Source organism: Callorhinchus milii, unplaced genomic scaffold (genome assembly GCF_018977255.1).
Source record: "Callorhinchus milii isolate IMCB2004 unplaced genomic scaffold, IMCB_Cmil_1.0 Scaffold25, whole genome shotgun sequence".
Lineage (NCBI taxonomy): Eukaryota > Metazoa > Chordata > Chondrichthyes > Chimaeriformes > Callorhinchidae > Callorhinchus > Callorhinchus milii.
In genome coordinates this window covers 7,109,857-7,132,648 of record NW_024704766.1, presented here as the reverse complement: position 1 = coordinate 7,132,648, position 22,792 = coordinate 7,109,857, and the positions used below count along the sequence as shown (strand labels likewise).

The 22,792-nt window shown below is 47.7% G+C and overlaps 3 protein-coding genes across 4 annotated transcripts; 1 reads left to right on the top strand and 2 right to left on the bottom strand.

Annotated features, from left to right (window-relative positions):
* Positions 1 to 1,421: 1,421 nt before the first annotated feature.
* trappc4 (trafficking protein particle complex subunit 4) lies at positions 1,422 to 7,446 on the bottom strand. The gene is made up of 5 exons (XM_007907294.1): positions 7,247 to 7,446; positions 5,853 to 6,027; positions 3,669 to 3,772; positions 2,214 to 2,340; positions 1,422 to 1,739 (listed from the first exon to the last, which is right to left on the bottom strand). Exons 1-5 carry the CDS (start codon positions 7,419 to 7,421, stop codon positions 1,661 to 1,663), a joined length of 660 nt encoding a protein of 219 aa, XP_007905485.1. The 5' UTR covers positions 7,422 to 7,446; the 3' UTR covers positions 1,422 to 1,660.
* Positions 7,447 to 7,702: 256 nt separating this feature from the next.
* rps25 (ribosomal protein S25) lies at positions 7,703 to 11,308 on the top strand. Of its 2 annotated transcripts, NM_001292957.1 has the most exon segments (5): positions 7,799 to 7,876; positions 9,052 to 9,144; positions 9,714 to 9,897; positions 10,613 to 10,777; positions 11,237 to 11,308. In NM_001292957.1, coding segments are annotated over 4 exon segments (441 nt in total). In that variant the 5' UTR covers positions 7,799 to 7,873; the 3' UTR covers positions 10,774 to 10,777; positions 11,237 to 11,308.
* Positions 11,309 to 11,706: 398 nt separating this feature from the next.
* Positions 11,707 to 22,312, bottom strand: cenatac (centrosomal AT-AC splicing factor). Its single transcript, XM_007907295.2, has 11 exons — positions 22,116 to 22,312; positions 19,253 to 19,419; positions 18,255 to 18,353; positions 17,820 to 17,886; positions 17,207 to 17,269; positions 15,956 to 16,023; positions 15,271 to 15,367; positions 14,674 to 14,713; positions 13,888 to 13,971; positions 12,838 to 12,970; positions 11,707 to 11,905 (listed from the first exon to the last, which is right to left on the bottom strand). Exons 1-11 carry the CDS (start codon positions 22,269 to 22,271, stop codon positions 11,836 to 11,838), a joined length of 1,044 nt encoding a protein of 347 aa, XP_007905486.2. The 5' UTR covers positions 22,272 to 22,312; the 3' UTR covers positions 11,707 to 11,835.
* Between the last annotated feature and the right edge of the window lie 480 nt (positions 22,313 to 22,792).

Genomic DNA, 22,792 nt, shown 5'->3' with positions numbered 1-22,792 from the left:
AAAAAAGTAAATTCAATAAAAAAAAGTTTAAACGCAGAAGGGACGTACTTAATAAAAATTTAAATTAGTAGACACGTTTAAAGAAAATATAATATTCAATAAAGATAGAGTGAGATTGGCAGACAGTGCTTAATAAACATATAAAGTTGAAAAGAAAATTAATAAAATGGGAACTTAACACATAATGAAATGCCTCTCACAGCGGTAACCAGAGAGTTGGTGACACACAATGCAATGGCGCCACTTACTGACAGAAAGCGGTATATCACCAACAAAAACATCGCGTCGTTCAGACGTCTCAAAGCGCTTCACAGAATATACTGTAAAGTGAGGTGACTGTGTGTTTTGGGGGTGAAACGCGGCAACCAATTGCCCACAGCAGCACGATCCTTGCATTTGATACAGCACCTTGCCATGTCATCGAGATTTACTTTGTAAGGATTATTAGTATTATTTTATGGCTTCCTCTCGTGTTTTACAAAAGCACTGTGTTTGCCGGCAAAATACAGTCACGACACCTTACATACCCTGTGAAGCAAGCAGTTTAAGTTGTGAAATTATATATATATATAAAAAAAATACTCCTTGCATTTTCATAATAGCGCTTTTCATGTCTCTGAGACGTCAAAGCGCTTCGCACAATATATCGTAAAGTGAATTGACTGCTGAGTGACCAAATTCTTATTATTTTTGGATTATTGCCCCGGAAAGCAATCTGCCAATTGACTAACAACCGCGTTACTACACACCACCGTATCTATCGGAACTGCTTAACCCCCACTCCACCACCCGCTGCCTCCGCTCAGCTGGCTCCAGCTAATCAGGTGAGGCGATTTTGTGGGCAAAATGCGGCAGCCAATTGTGCACAGCAGTGTCCTACAAACAGCCATGGATTGAAGTGACCAATTTATTATTGTTTTTATTTTTTTTCTTGATTAACATCAGGCGTGTGGAGTAGGGAAATTTGCCCAAGGTTTTACCCTGACCTGTCGGGAATCGAACCCAGGTTTCTCACTTGCAAGGCGAGCGCTCTGAGCACTGAGCTACAGGACTCCACAAATTATCTACAATGACGAGAATAACCATTTGTACAGTAATTGGATGAGTATTCGAATATAGCAATAACAATGAAAAAGAATGCAGGAAAAGTGCAGGGAATTGGGATTAGAATATTTAGTTCCAACAGAAGAGCAGCACCAGTGAAGTTTCAATGAGCCATGTAGCAATAATCCCTTCAAATAAATAATAATAGTCACTCAATCCCCGACTGTTTGCAGGACGCTGCTGTGTGCACTTGGCTGCTGTTTCGCCTGCACAATATACAGTGAATTCTCTGAAGTACTTTGAGATGTCTCGAAGAAGTGATGAGGCGCTATACCAAATGCAAGGATTATTATTAATAGCGTTTATAATCTTTGTGATTCTATTTTCTTGCTCGAAGAAGCAATTTCAATTGCAAGTTTATTGTCCATATGTACATGAAGCCCGGTTACACATTTATATTACATCTCTGTTCAAATTAAATTTTACTGCCACTTTTTTTTAACATTTCAACGGTGTCTGAACGCACGCAGCGATAAAATATGTACACGAGAGTCTGCCTGCTGGTTCCGTGAACGTTCTGAACCTTAGTCAGTGTCACACACACACTCCCAGCAGCTCAAGATCCAGTCCCAAAGGTTCCAGCCTTTTCTGCTACTTCTAACGCAGCCTTCAGATTCTGTTCAAAAAGTTCACACCTGCAGCAAAAAAAGACATTAAAAAATATTCTGTTGTACATCCAAGGGCTCATATTACCAATAATATTTACATTTGATATTGCACCTAGAACCTGGAACTAGTCTCAAAGAATTTTCACGGAATTTTCCTGTAAAATGAAGTGACTTGTGTATATTCTAGGCAAATGCGGCAGCCAATTTGCGCACAGAAACAGCCTCACAAATAGCCGTGAAGTGAATGATTCATTTGATCTGGACGATTGTTGTCCAGGACCCCTGGAAACTCCCTTACCTCTTCTAGTAGCGCCATAGGATATTTAACGTCCACCTGAGCAACAACATTTATATAGCGTCTTTCACGTTGGGAGGACGTCCTATGGCGCTGGAGTTTGAACAGGCACACACTCATCGCAGCCTAATAATCCAACCCCCGTCAGTGACCAACTTCGGGAGAGAAATAGGATCTCCTTATAACACCGACCACTCCTGCCCTACCTGATCGGCATCTCTAGAGAGTAGAAAGGGTTCTTAAGAGCAAAGTCTGAATAAATTTCGTAAATCTTTCGTAGGAGAGAATCAATCCCAGCCTGCCTCGGGTCCGCCAATACGATGAACTTGATTCCTTTTGACAAACAAAGAGAAACAGGAATTAAACCCAAGTAGGACAACAGTCAGAACAATTCACTTGAACAATGTACAGGGTGTCCACAAAGTCCTGTTACCCCCATGTTATTTTTCTACACTGCACTGACCAACAACTGAAACACGCGGGAGAATGATGATCATTGTATTTAGAAGTTGCTTAATTGCATTCAGTACACGTGTTTAATTGTAGACATCCCGAGGATTGGCCTGTGTGTGGGTGTGTATGTGAGTGCGTGAGTGTGTGGTGTGTGTGTGTGTGAGTGTGTGCGTGAGTGTGTGGTGCGTGTGAGCGCCATCATTTTCATGGCAGATAATGATCCGTCGCCATGTTCAGTGCAACATCTTCTGTAACATGGAGTGAGTCAGGAGGTGAAATGTATCTCTGGCGGCTGGTTTTGGCTCTTCCGTAGTCTCATACTGCTGTTTTGTAACGGGACGGGGCGGGGGGTAACAGGATTTTGTGGACACCCTGTACATTGATATACAAGAGGAATTTTCATGCAGGGAGGGAATCTGAAAGGATTAATGAATGACAAGGAAGGCCATGCTACTGGAATAAAAGTTAGAAAGTTAGATTACCAATTTACTGAGTGTAACTGGGAAGGGGGTAAAACTTCACAAGATGACAGACCATGATGGTCCAACGTTACTGAGCGGTCTCTGTTTGAAAGGGAAACGTACACAAGGACATAAGAATTTGTTGGTGAAAGAAGCCCAAGGTCCATCCAGTTCACCTTCCACCATCCTGACAGTCGTTTGACATGTCGTGTCCCAAACTATATACTGTCTCCCCAGATATTTTTTTTAACAGAAATCTCTCGTTTGTTCTCGAAAGAATCGCCACTTTATCTCCCAGTGTCTCCCTTGGGAGCCTGTTCCATACATTTACTACTCGTATGGAACAGGCTCCCCAGGGAGATGGTGAAAGCAAAAAGTTTAATGTAGACTTAAGACTTAATCAGAGGCCTGAATTACCACCCAGCCTGAGCCTGTGAGACCACATAATCTTTAAAATGAAGTTAAGAAATTTTTTATAAACTAGGATTAGGGTTAGAGTTTGAGTTTGGGTTAGGGTCTGAGACCGGAAGCTCATGGTCTCTTAGAAAGATTACATTTATAGTGCCTTTCACATTGGGAGGACGACCCAAGGCGATATACAGGCTTCTGATTTGAAACTGAATTGAAAAAGAGATCTCCACAGTTCTGGGTGACTTTCAATATTAAGGCCAAAGGGTGTGGCTGGCCGAGACTCGGTGGAATTTCCAGGCCTCAGGAGTCTGAAACATGAGAAGTTCCACTGTTCACCTGTCAGTGTTTGGAAACAGTGGAGTTTGAAGGTGTCCGTCTCCAAGACTTCGATTCCAGAACTTCCAGGCTCCGGAGACAGTTGGGAACCAATTGCAAATAACCTAAGAACAAAACAGACCTTGCGTTGCTACAAGTAGTAATACTAATAAACCTTGCATTTGATACAGCGCCTTATCACGTTGTTGAAACGCCTCAAAATGCTTCACAGAATATATTGTAAAACAGATTGAGTTGTTGGGATCTGGAATGCATTGCCTGAAAGGGTGGTGGAAGCCAATCCGATAACAATTTTTATGAGAGAAGTAGATAATTATTTGGGGAGGACAACTTTGCAGGGCTATAGGGAGAGATTGGGGGAGTGGGATTAATTTGGATAGCTCCTTTCAAAGAGGCAGCACAGACAGGATGGGCCAAATGGCCTCCTTCTGTGCTGTATAATTCTGTGATTCTATGACTGTGTATTTTGTGGGCAAAACGTGGCAACCAGTTCCGCACAGCAATATCCCACAAACAGCCATGGATTGTTGGCCAGGACACTGGGAGAGAGAAACTCCCTTCTCCTTTCCCAATAGTGCCATAGGATCTTTAATGTCCACCTGAACAGGCAAACAGATCCTCCATTTAACGTCTCATCTGAAGGACAGCACCTCCGACAATACAACACCCCTCCAGGGCTGCATTGGAACGTCCACTCTCAACGGTACTACAACGGACACTGCAAACAATTGATCTCATCAGAATTGTAGGCAGAGAACATTTATTTTAAATACACAATTACTGTAAGGCTTAATAGATCCCATGTGTGTGATTATACTGGAGCAGTCTGTGGTTATCAACACAGCAGCAATCTTGCACAAAGCATGATCGTATGAAATGATTGACCAATTTATTCGGGGGATGGTTGGTCAGGACACCCAGAGAAACGCCCCTTCTCTGCCCATACAGACTCTCTCTCCACAAGCTCCGACCTGCTCTATGTCACCCGCCCAGTCCACCCCATCATCAGTGGTCGGGTCTTCAGCTTCTCTGCCCCGATTCTTCAGAACTCCATCCCACAGTCCCATCGCCTCGTTCCCTCGTCTCCTTAAAGGCCCTTCTCGAGACCCTCCACTTCGACTGCACCTTCCTATCCCTATCCTCCCTGCCCTCTCCCTCCTGATCCAAACCCTCAGCTTAGGTCCAAATCCTGAATATCCAGCCCCTTGGAATGTTCTCCCAACACGAATGTAATTTGTTGTTGTAGTATCTTTAATGTCCTCCTGAACTGGGACTTCCGTTTAATGTGGAGATTAATGTGGAGTTTAATGTGCTCAGTGGTTCGAGCACTCGCTTTGCAAGCGAGAGACCGGAGTTCAATTCCAGACACTGCGAAACCTTGGGCAAGTTTCCTTACTCCACACAGAGCCTAATAATAATCCCTCCAAAACAAAAAACAATAATAAATTGGTCATTTTCAATCCACGACTGTTTGTGGGACATTGCTGTGTGCAATTGGCTGCCGCGTTCGCCCACAAATATAGTCAATTCACTTTACAGTGTGTTCTGTGAAGCGCTTTGGGACGTCCTCCCGACGTGAAAAGCGCTATATCAAATGCAAGGATTATTATTATTATTATTATTAATGACTTCATAAAAATATATTCTTTTGAAATGCATCTTCCCCGATGCGCCCAGTATATGGAGCCTGAATTCTCCACTGTGTGCAAAGGCACCAACTGAGGGAGAGGCACAGCAGACCCCAGGGGGAAGGGGAATCCAGACACTCCCACATCTCCAGCCACCAGCTGGTAGGTGCCACTGGCAGGCATCCCCCTTACCTCATAGCCCATCACAAAGAACCAAATGAATATAAAGAAACATTCCAATTCTTGTAAGGCTTAATAGATCCTGTGCTGTCTAATTAAATGATTCTCTGATTCTCTGACTGTATATATACACCCAATAAACACACACACACACAGGAAAAGGATTAGACCATTCAGCCCCTCGAGCCTGTTCCACAATTCTATTAGGTCATGCCGATCTGTACCTCAATTGCCCGCCTTTGCCCCATATCCCTTGATACTCTGACCTAACAAACATCTCTCCACCCCAGTCTTGAAAATTTGAATGGATCCAGCCAAATCCACAGGCTTTTGGATGTACAATAACACTGGAATGATCTGCGGTCATCCAACTTACGAATGAAACATGGAAGCCAACATTAGTTTCTCATTAGATGTCAAGCGAGGACGTCCGAATCGAATGGCCAGTGGGTAATTGAAAGAGTTGTTCAGAAACTCCAATACGTCTCGGTTATCGGACATATGGCGCCCATTCACATCGGTACCATTAATGGAGAGCACGGCGTATCCAACTGGGAACAAAATCAAAGGACACCAAACCATCAGTGCTGCATGCTTCTGGAAAAACATTTGGTTTCCGTACCGAGTCTCCCAGCACACAATGCTGCCACTTGCTTGGGGCAGATTCGTGTGGTGTAGAAAATGTAGATAAATAAATCAGAGGGTAAGGAAAACAAGCTGGAAAATTCTGCTGTGGCACTTTGAAATATCATGTAACCTCAGATATAAAGCCAGGTAAATATTTGGGGAAATAAGGGCATTAAGGCACATGGTGAATAAAAGTTGTCGAGATGTCTCAAAGCGTTTCACAAAATATATTGTAAAGCGTAGTGACTGTGTATTTTGTGGGCAAAATGCTGCAATCGGGTTTTGCGCACAACAATGTCCTACAAAAAGCCATAGAGTGAGTGACCAATTTTATTTGGGGGATTGTCGACCAGGACATCAGGAGAGAGAAACTCCCTTCTCTTTTTGAATAGTGCCACGGGATCTTTAACAGCCACCCGACAGGCAGACCTTGGCTTTACATCTCATCCGAAGGACGGCATCTCCGACAATGTGACAACAAACCACCCCCAGCGCTGCGTTGGAGCTTCATCTTAGACTGTGTGATTCCTCGTCCTGACGTGGGGGTTTGAACCCGCAGCCTTCTGACTCAAGAGGCAAGAGCGCCACCAACTGAGCACAGAGCCCGGGAGGGCTGTTGGGTTTCACCCACAAAATACACAGTATATTTTACTTTACTGCATATTCTGTGAAGCGCTTTGAGACGTCTCGACGACGTGATAAGGCGCTGTGTCGAATACAAGGACTATTATTGATCACTTCAACCCACGGCTGTTTGTGGGGACGCTGCTCGGCGCAATTAGGTGCCGCGTTTCACCCACAAAACACAGTCACTACGCTTGACAGTGTGTTCTGCTGTGCGCAATTGGCTGCCGCGTTCGTCCACAAATATACTGTCAATTCACTTTACAGTGTGTTCCGTGAAGCGCTTTGAGACGTCTCGGAGACGTGATGAGACGCGGAGTCTCAACAACACAAGGAGTATTATTATTATTAGTTATTATTATTGAGAGCCCACAACCTCCTGCCTCTCGAGCTGAGGGAGTCGGTGACTGCGCCAGAGCCTCTTTTGATGATAATAAAAACCATCACAACTTTAATTAATTAATAAATTAACAATAAAAACACAATGACAGGCCTCAGGCCTCCCCTCCACCCCCAGACCTCTGATGCCGTCTCTTTGGCCGAAAGCCACCACCACCCTCTCGTCGTGCACCTTCAGCACCAGGTCCAGGGGGAAGCTGAACGTCTTCTCGGCGTCGCTGCGGGGCGAGTAGTTGTCATATTGATAGACCAGACCGCCCGCTTTATTCACCACATACACACTGAACACCACCATTTTAGCGGCGGGCGGGCGGGGCGCGGGGAGGAGTCTGGGTAACGGAGTCTCCTTCCCCAGCAGCGCCGGACCGAGCCTACAGCTCCCATCCTGCACCGCGCGACAGGTGGGTGGTGGATGCCGGGTAATATAGTCTCCTTCTGCAGCAGCGCCTGACTTAGCCTACAGCTCCCAGCGAGCATCGCGCGATAAGTTGACGGGTGCGGGGTAGCCGGGTAACGTAGTCTCCTTCCGCCGCCGCGCCTGGCTGAGCCTACAGCGCGTTGCACTTCCCCAGGGCGAGTCGGCGTCAGAAGAATCACGTGTCCCCGCGCCGTGCCCCGCCCCGCCCCCGTGTGATTGACAGCTCTGTTCCGGGCCGGGAACCGGAAGCAGTATTCGGGGCTGGGGTTTCCCGGGCTGGCGGCGCACGGGCTCTTCCTTTCGGTCGGAAACCTCGAAGCGGCAGCAATATGGTGAGCGGTGTCCGCGGGCCCCGGGGCAGCGCTGGGCCTCACCCCGGCCCCGGCCGGCCCGCCCGCCGGGAGGGGACACACTGGGCGGTTGGGGGGCGATACTCGAGACCGGGGATGAGGCAGAGGCCCCGCGTGGAGAGACCCGGGGCCTTTGCCCCCAAATCGAGTCCCGAGGCCTCGTGTGGGAAGCCCAGGGCCTTGAGGCCTAAAGCGAACCCCGGGGGTCTCCTGCCAACGGGTCGGCCCGTGCGGCCGGGCAGCGCCTGCTGCGGTCTCTCGCTCGCCCTCCCCCCGGGATTGGGGTGGCGGGCGGGGGGTGGGGGGGAGAGAGGCTCAGCCACAGCCGCGTGGCTCCTCACTCAGGCGGCTGATCAGCCCCCAAAGGATGGTTTGCAATAAAATACCCCCTCCCCCCCCCACACACACACAGACACACACAATAAGATGGGTCTGGGGTAGGAGGGGGAGTGGGGGGTACAGAGCCGCACAGGCACGGAGACAGCAGATCAGCCACGATCTTGTAGACGGTGGGACAGCCTCAAGGGGTGTGAATGGCCTCCTGTTTGTATAAAGCATGTTGCTGGGCGGCACAAGACCAGGGCCCGAGCAGTTCGCCCTCACCCTCCCGGCAGCACATGTCACGAATCCCAAAACTAAATACCGTATCCCCAGATTTTTATGTATGAAAAGGTTAGAATTGCTGTGTCTCGATGGGCCGAGTGGCCTCCTCCTGCGCCGTAGGGATCTGCGAGTCCGAGCCTGGTTCGGCTGGACGGTCGCTAGATGGACCCTCTCTCTCTCTCGAGGTGCTCGCCTCTCGTGCCCTATTCTTTCTGTCAGCGTTCAGCCTGACACGGGCGATCTGGAGAGCGTCTGGGCCGGATTGCGAGTTAGTTCCACGGGTGTATTTTATTTGGTCGGCCGCCGAGTGTCTTTGACACCCGCAGAAACCCATCACCGTTGCTTAATTGCCTTTTGAAGGTTATTACGGACCCTGCTTCAACCACTGTCGTTGTGTCCTAATCAATCTAGTGGTTTTTTTTGCTTCACGTGGTGCTGATAGTTTAGTGCAAATGTTGGGCTTGAAGGAAGAAGACACTGCGAGCATTCTGTATTTAAATACACTGGTACACGATGATTTGTGCTGAGGTCTTTATTGTTCTGCTTCTTTCTAGCCTCCCAAAGACGACAAGAAAAAGAAGGATGGAAGCAAGGGTAAAAAAGATAAAGACCAAGCCAACAAGAGTGCGGGGAAGGCCAAAAAGAAGGTGCGTTACAGAGAGCTTTGTCATGTGAAACAGAGTTTGCAACAAAAAAAACAGTAAAGATTCCACTGAGAGAAACCTGTATCTGAGTATCGTAGCTCAATGGTTTTGTGTTGACCTCGCAAGCGAGAGGACCCGGGTCCGATCACCGGGTAGGACGAAATCTTAGGCAAGTTTTCTTACTCCACAGGCCTCTGTTTACCGAGTAGAAAACCGATAATTAGTCGATTGTCAGATCACTTTCTTAACAGTAATAATTTCCCCCCCCAATAGAATAATTTTGTCACTCAATCCACAACTATTTGTGGGACACTGCTGTGCACAATTGGCTGCCTCGTTTCGCTCACAAAATACAATCAACCACTTTACAGTATATTTTGTGAAGCTCTTTTGAGAGGCGTCAATGATGTGATAAGGCACTATATCAAGATGCAAGGATTATTATTAAATAAACCCATCTTTTGTATTTTCCGAGGGAGATGCAACAAGTATGCTCACCCTGAAGTTTTTTACTGTAGATCTTTTCTTTACAATGAATTGAATTCTTACTCTGAATTCTTTGTCTTGAGTAGAAGTGGTCAAAAGGAAAAGTGCGAGACAAGCTGAACAACTTGATCCTGTTTGACAAAGCCACCTACGACAAAATGTTGAAGGAGGTGCCCAACTACAAACTCATCACCCCGTCAGTAGTCTCTGAAAGACTGAAGATCAGGGGCTCTTTGGCCAGGTCTGCCCTCCAGGAGCTACTCTCAAAAGGTAATTCCTTGTGAATGTCTGGAGAACTTATACTGAAGTCTTAGGCCCTACTGTGATGAGTGTAGTTAGGCTGGTTAGAATACTGTCCTTGGCAATTGAGTTTGGATCCACAGATAGAGCCAGCAATTATAGAACATTGTAATCTGTTCCAGATTCTGTCACCCGTTTGCTACATGCCTGATTGGCGTTGGGAAAACCATGGCGGCCAATCACCCTGAAACACTGGTTCATCTTCGAAGGGTTTAGCTTGAGATCACAAGCTCAAGGGATCTTGTGAGAATGCTGGAATTCCTTCTCTCTGTGCCCATGGAGTGTTTAAACGCTAAACACAGTTAAAACACCAATTGGCAAAAATGCTCAACATAACACAATCTCTTTTAAATTGTCCCCAACAGTGTATTTTCATATGACCCCAAATTGCAAAAAAAAACTCCACATAATCAGAAAAGAAACATGACCAATACCAAAGTATGAAACGCCAGAGTAATTATTGTGTCATAAAGCTCGGAACCCAAACTTGTGAACCCCCAAACTTATAATCCCAAATTATGAATTTGTTATAACAAACTTGGGAGCACCAGGTCAAAAGGACTTGCGCGATCGTCCCAGATACAGGAGCTGAATGTGCAGTCTGGCCACCGTTTTATTAAGATCACAGCCGTTAGACGGAGTCCCTTCCCTGGTGCTTCCTTCATGGTCTCCCGTTTCTTTCTAGGCCTGATTAAGCTGGTGTCCAAACACAGAGCCCAGGTCATCTACACACGGAACACCAAGGGAGGAGACCCGCCTCCTGCTGCTGCTGCTGCTGCCGCCACCGCCCCTGCAGCTGCTGCCGCCGCCACCGCCACAGCCAGTGCTGCTGCTGACGACGCGTAAACAGGTAAACGCGATTCACAATATTCTGATCGGCGTTTTGGGTTTAGCTTCTATTCCTTTGCAACGAACAGCCTGCCTAAGTCTGATGCTTTCGTGCCAGTTAGTAGCAGCCTTTCTCGCCCTCTCTTGCGGACTACGGTTTATATTTGCTTCTGCTCATGGACAAGAGGTTTAAATGCGTGTGAAGCCGACAGAACTCCGGACCACTGAGTCCAGATGAAATTACTGTGGGCTCGTGAATGACTTTTGGCACGGATTTATCTTACTGATGTCCTCTCTCGATGGGGCTGTCATTGAAATTGTTTGACGTCTGTCTAACTGTAAGCCACTGGCCACCATTTTATCGTGAATGCTAGGGTGTGGGCCGTATCCCTTGCGAGGTTGTGATTTAGGGAACAGTTACCTGTTAATGCTGACATATTGGGGTGTGATTGGACTAACTTTCTCTCCTGATTGTTTTCAGGTTGAAGAATGAATCAATCCCCAAGGAAGAGAAGGGCATACCCCGGAACTGTTGCTCAGTTACTGTAGTTGCAATAAAATAAAAAGACCTATAGAATGGAAATTGTCATAAAATGAAGCCTTTATAAACAAGGAACTTGTCTCACTAGTTTAATTGTATAGATGCTGGTTACCAATGGTTCACATTTGAGTTGGGCTGAGGTGGTGGGGAGGAAGGCTGCTCTCAGTACTGAAGATAAATGCACTTATCGCCCATTTAGTGTTGTAGAGAGATCTTACTGTCTGACGCTAACAGGATACGGAAGACTGCACAGAATTTTTATTCTGACCTAGATTTTTCATTGCAGCGTCGACTAGAAATGTGAAATTATAAGTTTAATATTTTAAATATTTTATATTTTTAATAACAAAAAACAATTCAACATTTAAATTGGCATAAGATGGATAAATAGCTGTACAATAATGGAGGCATCTCATAAAGAACACAGCATGTAAAAGCACAGACTGAAGTTCAAGGGAATATTTTAGTCCTCACGAGTGTTGCACAGTAAATCCTCTGAAGTGCTGACTACATAAACCTTGGGAATTGGATACAGAGCATCATTCATTCTGGTCATTTCTTTTCCTCTTCCTTGTGGCTTTCTTCCCCTCTTCTAACCTGAATTGCTTCCTGCAAACAAAATGAGAGGTTAAAAGAATCCTTCATAAATAGGTAAACTAAACTGAATGTTTTTCACCTTCAAGGCCCTCCATGGCCTTCCTTCCCCCTACCTCTGCGACCTCCTAACCTACCAATCTTCCCACTCCCTCTGCTCACCATTGGCGGCCGGGCCTTCAGCCACGCTACCCCCACCCTCTGAAACTCCCATCTCACAGTCCCTCTGTCTCGTCCCCTCCGTTGCTTCCTTCAAGACCCTCCTCTTCGACCGTGCCTTTGATCACTTTCCTGCTGATCCCCAGTTTGGGTCCAAAACCCTGACTGCCTTGGGATATCCTCCCAACGTGAAAGGCGCTGTAAAAATGTAATTTTGTTTGGTGAAGGGATGTGGGTGAGTTGTGATGTCCCTCTTGAGGTTGGAAGTCCTGGGGCTTTGCATAACACGTTCCAAGTCTTGATTTTGTATCACTGTTGACTGCAGCTCCATATAGGAGCAACACACTGTATACACATCTACTTCGAGAACGGGCTAAGCCCCCTCTGACTCGGAGTGGGGGAGGTGGCCGTAAAAAGAGGATAAAGGTTTTCAGGCAGGATTGAAAAAGGGGGGGCAAGGCGGATAAGTTCATAGCGGATACACAGCTATACAGTTTATTTTTATTAATAGATATATATTAGACATTAGGAAAACGAGTAGGTCATTGAGCCTGTTCCACCATTCTATTAGATCATAGCTGATCTGTACCTCAACTCCAATCACCCGCCTTTGCCCCATATCCCTTGATCCCCTGAACTAACAAACGTTCATATACCTCAATCTTGAAAATGTTAATGGTTCCAGCATCCACCGCATTTTGATCGGATCAGCTGAGGCCTAGAACCTGACCTTAACCCTCACATCCCCAAATGTGCTAAATAAGTAACGAGACGCAAGGTGCCCTCACCTGGACTGCCACCTCCGCCCATCATTCCACACGCGACCAAATGAAGGCAGCCAAGAGTCGTCGGTTTCTGACGTATGATTGAAGTTTGCACCAACACGATTTGGAGGAAGTTTTCTGAGTTTCTCTTTCTCCTCTAAACACGCAAATCAAAATGAGTGAATTCAGCAGAGAATGTCACACTTGTAAGATACACGAAGGCTGCAGCACGAGAGGGAACAGGATCAGGAAGGCTAAGCTAAGGGCAGACATCAGAATGATGGGGAAGGAATGTCAGGCGTTTATTAGGCTGTGCAACTTGCATTTATATAGCGCTCTTCACGCAGGGTAACATCCCGCTAAAGACTGGTTTGAATTGGGATGAGGGTATGTTGGATATTATAATAAATAATAATTCTTGCATTTGATATAGCACTTTTCATGTCTTTTAGACGTCTCAAAACGTTTCACAGAATAGATTGTAAAATGAATTGAATTTTACAATTTTATTTTTTACTTTGTTTTAAAATAAATCGTAAATTATTTTACAATTATATTCTGGAAGATGAGACAATGGACCAAAGTGGCTTTCATTCTGAACCTTTGAGATGTCTCGAAGACGTTATATCACATGCAAAGATTATAACCTTTCATGATCTGCTTCACCAATTAAACAATAATAATCCTTGCAACAATCCTTATCACGTCATCGACATGTCTTAAAGCGCTTCACAGAATATATTGTAGTGAATTGACTGTATATTTTGTGGGCAAAATATGTCAGCCACTCACAAAAAGTTGTGGATTGAGTGACCAAATCATTATTTTTTTGCAAGTGATTACGCTAGGTAAAGTAAGGAAACTTGCCCAAGGTTTCGCCCGCCCAGGTATCAAACTGGTCCTCGCTTTCAAGGCGAGTGCTCTAACTAATACTTTACAGGACTCCACAGCAGAGCAGTGGAGCTTTATAACTTCATAAAGAAGTGGAACATGAATCCAAATGTCAGAAACAATGGTGCTCTCGCCCCTTGTGTGAGTGGTGTGTAAAGACACTGAGATGCCAGATTTTCATACTTTGTTGGATAAACTCCTCGTATGATGGTCCTATTGCAGTTCCAGTTTCCTCCTCATCATCTATGAGCCAGGGCGGTGTAGCACCTGAGGTTACATGAAAGAATATTTTAGTCGCACATAAGATAGAATCCACACTTGCACCTAACATCTCAAAGTGCTTTGTAGGGAATTGCTGTCACAACCTGGAGATTGTAGGTCATTCAAATCCGATTTGCTTGTCTTTAAACTTCCATATTAAAAATCGTATATACTGCAACTTTACACATTTACTGATAAAAGGAAAAATATATAATACTTGCATTTCATACAGCGCCTTATCATGCAGTTGAAACGTCTCACAGAATATATTGTAAAGTGAATTGCCTGTGTATTTTTGTGGATGAAACGCGGCAGCCAATTGCACACAGCAGCGTCCCACAAACAGTAATAACTGAGTGACCAATTTACTTATTTTTTACTTTACAGTATTTACTTTACAGCATATTCTGTGAAGTGCTTTGGGACGTCTCGAAGACTGATGAGGCGCTGTATTAAATGCAAGGATTATTATTATTAATTTCCTCCTCATTTGCCTGTAACACTGTTCACTACACCTCAAAGTAACTAACTGTGCTAGATATAATAATAATAATCATTGCATTTGATATAGCGCCTCATCACACCTTCTAGACGTCCCAAAGCGCTTCACAGAATATATTGTAAAGGGAATTAGCTGTGTATTTTGTGGGCAAAATGCTTTGGCGTCAGGTTGATGAAGCACCAAAGTCAATTATCTATTATCATCACCTGTGTGAACATTGCCTTTTTCTGTGGTGAAGCCCGGCAACTGTGGAAGAAACAAGGTGAGGTTTATTTGATTTGTTTAGATTAGCAAAGTTACATTTCCCAAACATGAATCCAGCTAACAGTTTTATTTTCTCTTGATGTTCCAGTTTTCCCCATCACTAAGATAGATCACTTCAGATCATAAGCAAAGGGAATGGATTTCAGCAGGAAATAAAATAGTACAATTGGAACATTACATGCCCGAAAGTTGATTGAAAGAAATAGGAACAGTAGAAATATAATAATCCTAGCATTTGATATAGCGCCTTATATCGTTTGAGATGTCTCAAAGAGCTTCGACAGTATTTTGCGGGCAAAACGCAGCAGCCAATTGCGCACAACAGTGTCCCACAAACAATGCGGATTGAGTGATTGAATATTTTTTAGAACTGTTCTTCTATTTTTAATTTTCCATTTTCCTTCCATTTTTAAGGACCTGTCTACTCTTTTGCTCTTTGTTCATAAAGATTCCACTACATGACATACAAAAGAACTTGCTCTTCTAACAACTATTCCCCTCTCCTTCCCGCTCTGTCCCCACACTTCTCCAGACATCACCTTGTCCCCAAGGAAAGTCAACTTCTGCCCCTTCAGATCATCGGAATGAAACGGGAAGTGTAATCCACTCGGTCCGGGTTCTTCTGAGGAATAGGCACTGAGGCCACAACATACAGAGAGAGAACAAAATTAGCTTTATATACTAAAAAAAACCTTCCTATAAAACTCATACAGTCTCCCGCAGTGTAAACATGGTGGTTTTTGGGGTCCATAAACTCAGACCCGCACCAAACAAAAATAGCTGCCTGTCCAGGTGATCAGGTTCCTGCAGACATCACATCCTGTACTGTGCGCAGGAAGTGACAACTGACATCACTCTGACACAGGAAGCATTAACGCTGCAATCATACCTGGGTGGACTGAGTGACCAAATGTATTATTATTTTTGGGGTTGAGGGATTATTACCCCTGGAATGCGATCCGCCAATTGATTAACAAGCGGGTTCCTACTTACTGCGCGGTAAACAAGGTGTGTGGACTAAGGAAACTTGCTTAAGCGTTCGCCTGCCCGGGAATCGAACCCGGGTCCTCTCACTTGTAAGGCGAGTGCACTATACACTGCGCTACAGGACTATTTGTGTCATTTACCCACCAAGCTCAACGGGCAACAGCAGGCAAGGAGAGAAAAACCTACGAGCTGCTGCGATGGGACCCCATAGTGACCTGGTCCAGACGATTCTCTTACCTCAGGTGGGATTGGTGACTGACCCCAGGCTCGGAGGCTCCGATGTCGAGGCTCTGCTCGGCCTGAGGCTGGTTTTGATTCAGGAAAAATCAACACTTTGTTTTGAAGTTTAAAGTACATCATTACCACACGACTGCAGCGATCCCTACCCCCTCCAACCAACACTCACCTGCTCCACATGGTCTTAGTTAGGCCTGACGAACAGTCTCTGGCCACCCTCCTACCCTCCACCCTCCCTTAACCCCAACCCCTCTCCTCCTGCTCAGATCCAAATCCGTGACTGTCCAGTGTCCTGGGATGTACTCCCGCTGTGAAAGGCACTGTGTAAATATCATTTTGTGTTGTATTGTCTCGGATGTCTTTTATCTCACTCCCTTCTGCTTTACTATGGTTTCAACCTCCAGTGTCTTACCCAAATCTCTGTCATTTATGTGTAAGTGTCATAACACTGGTGATTGTCACAGCCAAGCTCAACACTGTCCTCACTTGACATCCAGACAGCATTGAACGATTTTGGGAGGAATAAAACATTTGACACAGCACCTTTCAGGTTGGGAGGATGTCTCAAAGGCACTTCACAGGATTTTACGGTGAAGTTTAGTTACTGCGTATTTGTGGGCGAACGCAACAACCCAATTTGAACACATCAATGTCTAGCCATGGAGTGAGTGACCGATTTTATTCTGGGGGGGGGGGTGGGGGGTGCTGCTGGCCCGGACACCGGGAGAGAAACTCCCTTCCCTTTTTGAATAATTGGATCTGTAACGCCCGCCTGAACAGGAACGAACGGGAGCTTGGTTTAACGTCTCATCCAAAGGACGGCATCTCTGACAATGTAACACCCCCCAGTGCTGCATTGGAGAGTCAGCTCAGACTGTGTGATTCCAAGTCCTGACGTTGGGGCTTCAAGCCACAACTTTCTGACTCCGAGGCGAGAGCACTGCTGCTTCACTGGCTGAACTCAGCACAGACAACAACAACAACAACTTGTTGCAAAGTTACGACTTCGCAACTGGTCGCAACCAGACTAGGCACTGCCCACTGTCCGGTCAGTACTGTCTAGTGCTGCACTGGGATGGAACCTTCGCTTGACCACAGTGGAATCTACCATTTTGATTCCACGATGAGGAAGATTCAAGATTACCATAGTTCTCTCAGGCTCAATGTAGAAATTCTACGATAATTAATATGTGAGAGCAAAAAAAAGCAGTTGTCATGGATACTCTTCAGGTTCATCCTGGGTAAACCAACCTCAAGGGCAGCCTGCACCAACTCCCGTCTCTGCTGCTCAACTTCTCGAATGCGCTCCGCTCCCTGCAGAAGAAAACCCCATAAAACAAAACTGCTCATTAAACACCCGGGTCCTTATCGGAGCGCAAATAGAGTCATGGGATTTTTAACGTCCACCTGGATAGGCAGCCGGGACCGTGGTTTAACGTCTCATCTGAAGGATGGTACCTCTGACAATCACTCCTCTCTCAGGACTGCATTGGATCGTCAGCTTAGATTGTGTGATTCCAAGTCGCAATGTGGGGGTGAACTCACAACCTTCTGACTCAGAGGTGAGAGTGCGCCTGACTGACACACAAACCAATTTCCCCAGAGAGCGATTTGCCAATCGATTAACAACCAGGTTCCTACTCACTGCTGGATATAAACAGAGGGTATGGAGTGAGGAAACTTCTCTAAGATTTTGCCGCTCCAGGAATTGTACCCAGGACCTCTCACTTGTGAGATGAGTGTTTTAACAAATGCTCTAGGGGACTCCACAGGACTCCAGATAAACACCGGACATCTGGAAGCACGGCACACTCAAGCTCTCTGTTTTAATTCTCCGGCACAGATTCAACTGGTCAGCACTCACCTCCTTAATATATTCATCTTCTTTCTCCTCATAGCTTTCCAGAGCTTTTGTCACAGCAGCTTTGAACCTCAACACACAAAACAGACAAATGGGTTTAAAACTCATCTGCCGAGAGAAAAATATCTTTGCTCATCACCTCTGCCTCCCCTTCCATTGGTCCTCTGAGTCAGCCTGGCTTAGTCGGGCCAGCGGTCTCGTCTCTGGGTTCGAGCCCCCCTCCCACCCAAACCCCTCCCCACGTCAGGACTTTGAGCTCAAATAATCTGGGAGAAAGATTCAGGATCAAAGTTGGATGTAAATACGATATTTATGGAAGTATTTTTTTTAATGTCTTTAGAAAATAATCATTTGGATTGATCAGTGCATTGAATGAGCTGTTCCCTTTATTGGTATTAGCTTGGGTTATAGCTTCGATCACACATTGCTAACACGTACTTCTCATAATCCTCTGGAGAGAGAGAAAACTGGTCCTTCAATTTGATGTTTGCTTTGTTTTCCCACCAAAACGCACTGGTCTTTTTCTTGTGTTCAGAGCTGTCCCCCAAAAAACAAGCAGAGATCAGTGTTAAAAGCTCCTCAGAGGTTCTTCCTAACAAGTCTAGCCTAGGGCGCTGTGTAAATGCAGGTTTTTGTTGCTCCAGTTCCATAGGAATCGCTAAATTAAGAAGACCCAGGTCCATCTCGCTCACATTCTACTGTCACATACTACAATAATGGAAATATTGATAGCAACGAATTCTGTGTGGAACAGTCTACCATCACAGAGGAAAGCTTTGGGAAGCTGAGATCCACAGTTGCCTAGTTCTTCCAAGCCATACAACAACAACTTGCATTTACACAGGGCCCCTCATGCAGGGTAGCGTCCCAGAGCACTTGACACTGACGAAGCACGATGCCGAGCGGGGGGAGGTGTCCATAGACTCGGTCGAAGAGGAAGGTCTTCGAACACGACCTGAAGGTGGGGAAGGAAGGGGGCAAAACTGAGGGATTGAGGAAGAGTGTTCCAGAGTTTCAGCGCGTAGTGGCTGAAAGTAAGACTCAGATGGAAATAAATCTAAGCTGTAGACTATCTTCCTCAGATGTTTGTATGGTGGGGCGGGAAAGGGAGAGAAAGTTTTATATTCATAGATTCATAGAATGTTACGGCACAGAAGGAGGCCATTCGGCCCATCGAGTCTGTGCGGCTCTTTGACAGAGCGTCACTTTCACTAACCCCAATCACCAGCTTTCTCCCCATAACCCTGCAAACCCGTCTTCCCCCGATACTAGTTCTCTCTTAAAAGCTGTTATCGAATCGGACTTCACTGCCCTTTCAGGCGGATCATTCCAAATTCCAACAACTCACTGAGTGAAAACATTTCTTCTAACCTCCCCTCTGCTTCTTTTGGTAGATATCTTAAGACTGTGACCACACTTGTCGTGTCTCAAATTACCTCTCGAAGTGCTCGAGGAATCCCCCGTACACCACAGCGATGTTCCCGTTCGTCACGTGTTTCTTCACCTCCGTCTTGCAGCAGTAACACCAGAAGTTCTGATCGTGCTCAGTGAAGTCATACCTCTCCACTCGGGCCTCTTTCAGAACCTTGCGGGCGTCTCGCACCTGGGGAACCCCAAACAGCGTCCAACCGGTTAACCAGCCTCCGAACAATGACGCCGATCATGATGATTATTATATTGCATCCTCACGTAAGATAATATAATACAGTGAACTTCACATTAGTTGTATCAGTTGGGACCTTACATTTAACACGACTTGTCCAAAGTATTATCCACACCTTGGTACGGTCTCCTGATGTGAAAGGCGCTACATACACGTAATTTGTTGTTGTTGTTATGTCAAACTTGCTCAGGATATAGACTCTTGAATGGGACTTGGGCAGATGTACGACTTAGGCAATTATACCATTTGTTTATCTATCATTTCTTTGATTGATTGATAGATTTAATTATGTATTTATCAGAACCCACGTGAGTTTTACTGTAATAATCCTTACATTTGACAAAACGTCTGATAGAGTCAAAAAGCAAATATTTTCCGCGTTTCGCCAAAGAAATACACAGTCACTACACTTTACAATATATCCTGTGAAGCGCTTCATAATAATAATCCTCGCATTTGATACAGCGCCTTAACACATCGTCGAGTCGTCGTCTCAAAGCGCTTCACAGGATATACTGTAAAGTGTAGTGACTGTGTATGTTGTGGGCAAAACGCTGCAGCCAAACGCACACAGCAGCGTCACACACACAGCCGTGGGTTGAAGTGACCAAATTATTGTTATTATTTCTGAGACTTCTCAGCAACAACTGCAACAACTTACATTTATATAGTGCCCTTCACGCAGGGATAGCGTCCCTGAGCGCTTTGAGCCGTCTCAACAACGTGATAAGGCGCTGTATCAAATGCAATGATTATTATTATTAATGATAAAGCCAATTAACTTCTAAGGTGGGGGGAGGAGGATGTGGGTGAAGTGGGGGTTCAGTGATAGAGGTTCAGGGTTGAGGTGGGGGTCAGAGTTGAGGTGGGGGTTGAGGTGGGGATTCGGGGTTGAGATGGGGTTCGGGGTTGAGGTGGGGGTTCGGGGTTGAGGTGGGGGTTCGGGGTTGAGGTGGGGGTTCGGGTTGAGGTGGGGGTTCGGGTTGAGGTGGGGGTTCGGGGTTGAGGTGGGGGTTCGGGGTTGAGGTGGGGGTTCGGGGTTGAGGTGGGGTTGAGGTGGGGGTTCGGGGTTGAGGTGGGGGTTCGGGGTTGAGGTGGGGGTTCGGGGTTGAGGTGGGGGTTCGGGGTTGAGGTGGGGGTTGAGGTGGGGGTTCGGGGTTGAGGTGGGGGTTGAGGTGGGGGTTGAGGTGGGGGTTGAGGTGGGGGTTCGGGTTGAGGTGGGGTTCGGGTTGAGGTGGGGGTTCGGGTTGAGGTGGGGTTCGGGGTTGAGGTGGGGTTCGGGGTTGAGGTGGGGGTTGAGGTGGGGTTCGGGGTTGAGGTGGGGTTCGGGTTGAGGTGGGGGTTCGGGTTGAGGTGGGGGTTCGGGGTTGAGGTGGGGTTCGGGGTTGAGGTGGGGTTCGGGTTGAGGTGGGGTTCGGGTTGAGGTGGGGTTCGGGTTGAGGTGGGGTTCGGGTTGAGGTGGGGGTTCGGGGTTGAGGTGGGGTTCAGGGTTGAGGTGGGGGTTGAGGTGGGGGTTCGGGGTTGAGGTGGGCGTTGAGGTGGGGTTCGGGGTTGAGGTGGGGGTTGAGGTGGGGGTTCGGGGTTGAGGTGGGGGTTCGGGGTTGAGGTGGGGTTCGGGGTTGAGGTGGGGGTTCGGGGTTGAGGTGGGGGTTCGGGGTTGAGGTGGGGGGGTTCGGGGTTGAGGTGGGGGTTGAGGTGGGGGTTGAGGTGGGGGTTCGGGTTGAGGTGGGGTTCGGGTTGAGGTGGGGGTTCGGGTTGAGGTGGGGGTTGAGGTGGGGTTTGGGGTTGAGGTGGGGTTCGGGGTTGAGGTGGGGTTCGGGGTTGAGGTGGGGGTTCGGGTTGAGGTGGGGGTTCGGGTTGAGGTGGGGTTCGGGGTTGAGGTGGGGTTCGGGGTTGAGGTGGGGTTCGGGTTGAGGTGGGGGTTCGGGGTTGAGGTGGGGGTTCGGGGTTGAGGTGGGGGTTCGGGGTTGAGGTGGGGTTCGGGGTTGAGGTGGGGTTCGGGGTTGAGGTGGGGGTTCGGGTTGAGGTGGGGGTTCGGGTTGAGGTGGGGGTTCGGGGTTGAGGTGGGGGTTCGGGTTGAGGTGGGGTTCGGGGTTGAGGTGGGGGTTCGGGGTTGAGGTGGGGTTCGGGGTTGAGGTGGGGGTTCGGGTTGAGGTGGGGGTTCGGGTTGAGGTGGGGGTTGAGGTGGGGTTCGGGGTTGAGGTGGGGGTTGGGGGGTTGAGGTGGGGTTCGGGGTTGAGGTGGGGTTCGGGTTGAGGTGGGGTTCGGGTTGAGGTGGGGGTTCGGGTTGAGGTGGGGGTTCGGGGTTGAGGTGGGGGTTGAGGTGGGGTTCGGGGTTGAGGTGGGGGTTGAGGTGGGGATTCGGGGTTGAGGTGGGGGTTCGGGGTTGAGGTGGGGGTTGAGGTGGGGTTCGGGGTTGAGGTGGGGGTTGAGGTGGGGTTCGGGTTGAGGTGGGGTTCGGGGTTGAGGTGGGGTTCGGGGTTGAGGTGGGGGTTCGGGTTGAGGTGGGGGTTCGGGTTGAGGTGGGGTTCGGGGTTGAGGTGGGGGTTCGGGTTGAGGTGGGGTTCGGGGTTGAGGTGGGGGTTGAGGTGGGGTTCGGGTTTGGGGTTCGGGGTTGAGGGGCTTTGGGTTGATACCTTCTCCAGGAAGTTGTCCAGGATGTTCCTCAGGGTCTCCTGGTGTTTCAGGCCATAAACATGGCCTCGGCCCGAGAAGAAGGTCCTCCTACAGAGCTCACAGTGGAAGGCCGCCTTCTGTTTGCCCATCGCTCGGCCCTGTGTCTGCCTCCACATTAACCGTCGGCCAACAGCCTTAAAGGAGAGGGGGCGGGTGACGAGGCGAGCGCTCGGTGCTGACAGGTCGGTTGCGTCCTTCGCCTTTAAGACGAGCGATGAGATTTCCTCCCCCTTCTCCAGGCGCAGCGCCCCCTGTCGCCTCGGATGTGCACATGGCATCTCTGCCCATCACCACCACCTGCTCTGCCCATCACCACCACCTGCTCTGCCCATCACCAGCTCTGCCCATCACCACCACCAGCTCTGCCCACCACCAGCTCTGCCCATCACCACCACCAGCTCTGCCCATCACCATCTCTGCCCATCACCACCACCAGCTCTGCCCATCACCATCACCAGCTCTGCCCACCACCACCACCTGCTCTGCCCATCACCACCACCTGCTCTGCCCATCACCACCACCAGCTCTGCCCATCACCACCACCAGCTCTGCCCATCACCACCACCTGCTCTGCCCATCACCACCACCAGCTCTGCCCATCACCAGCTCTGCCCATCACCACCACCAGCTCTGCCCA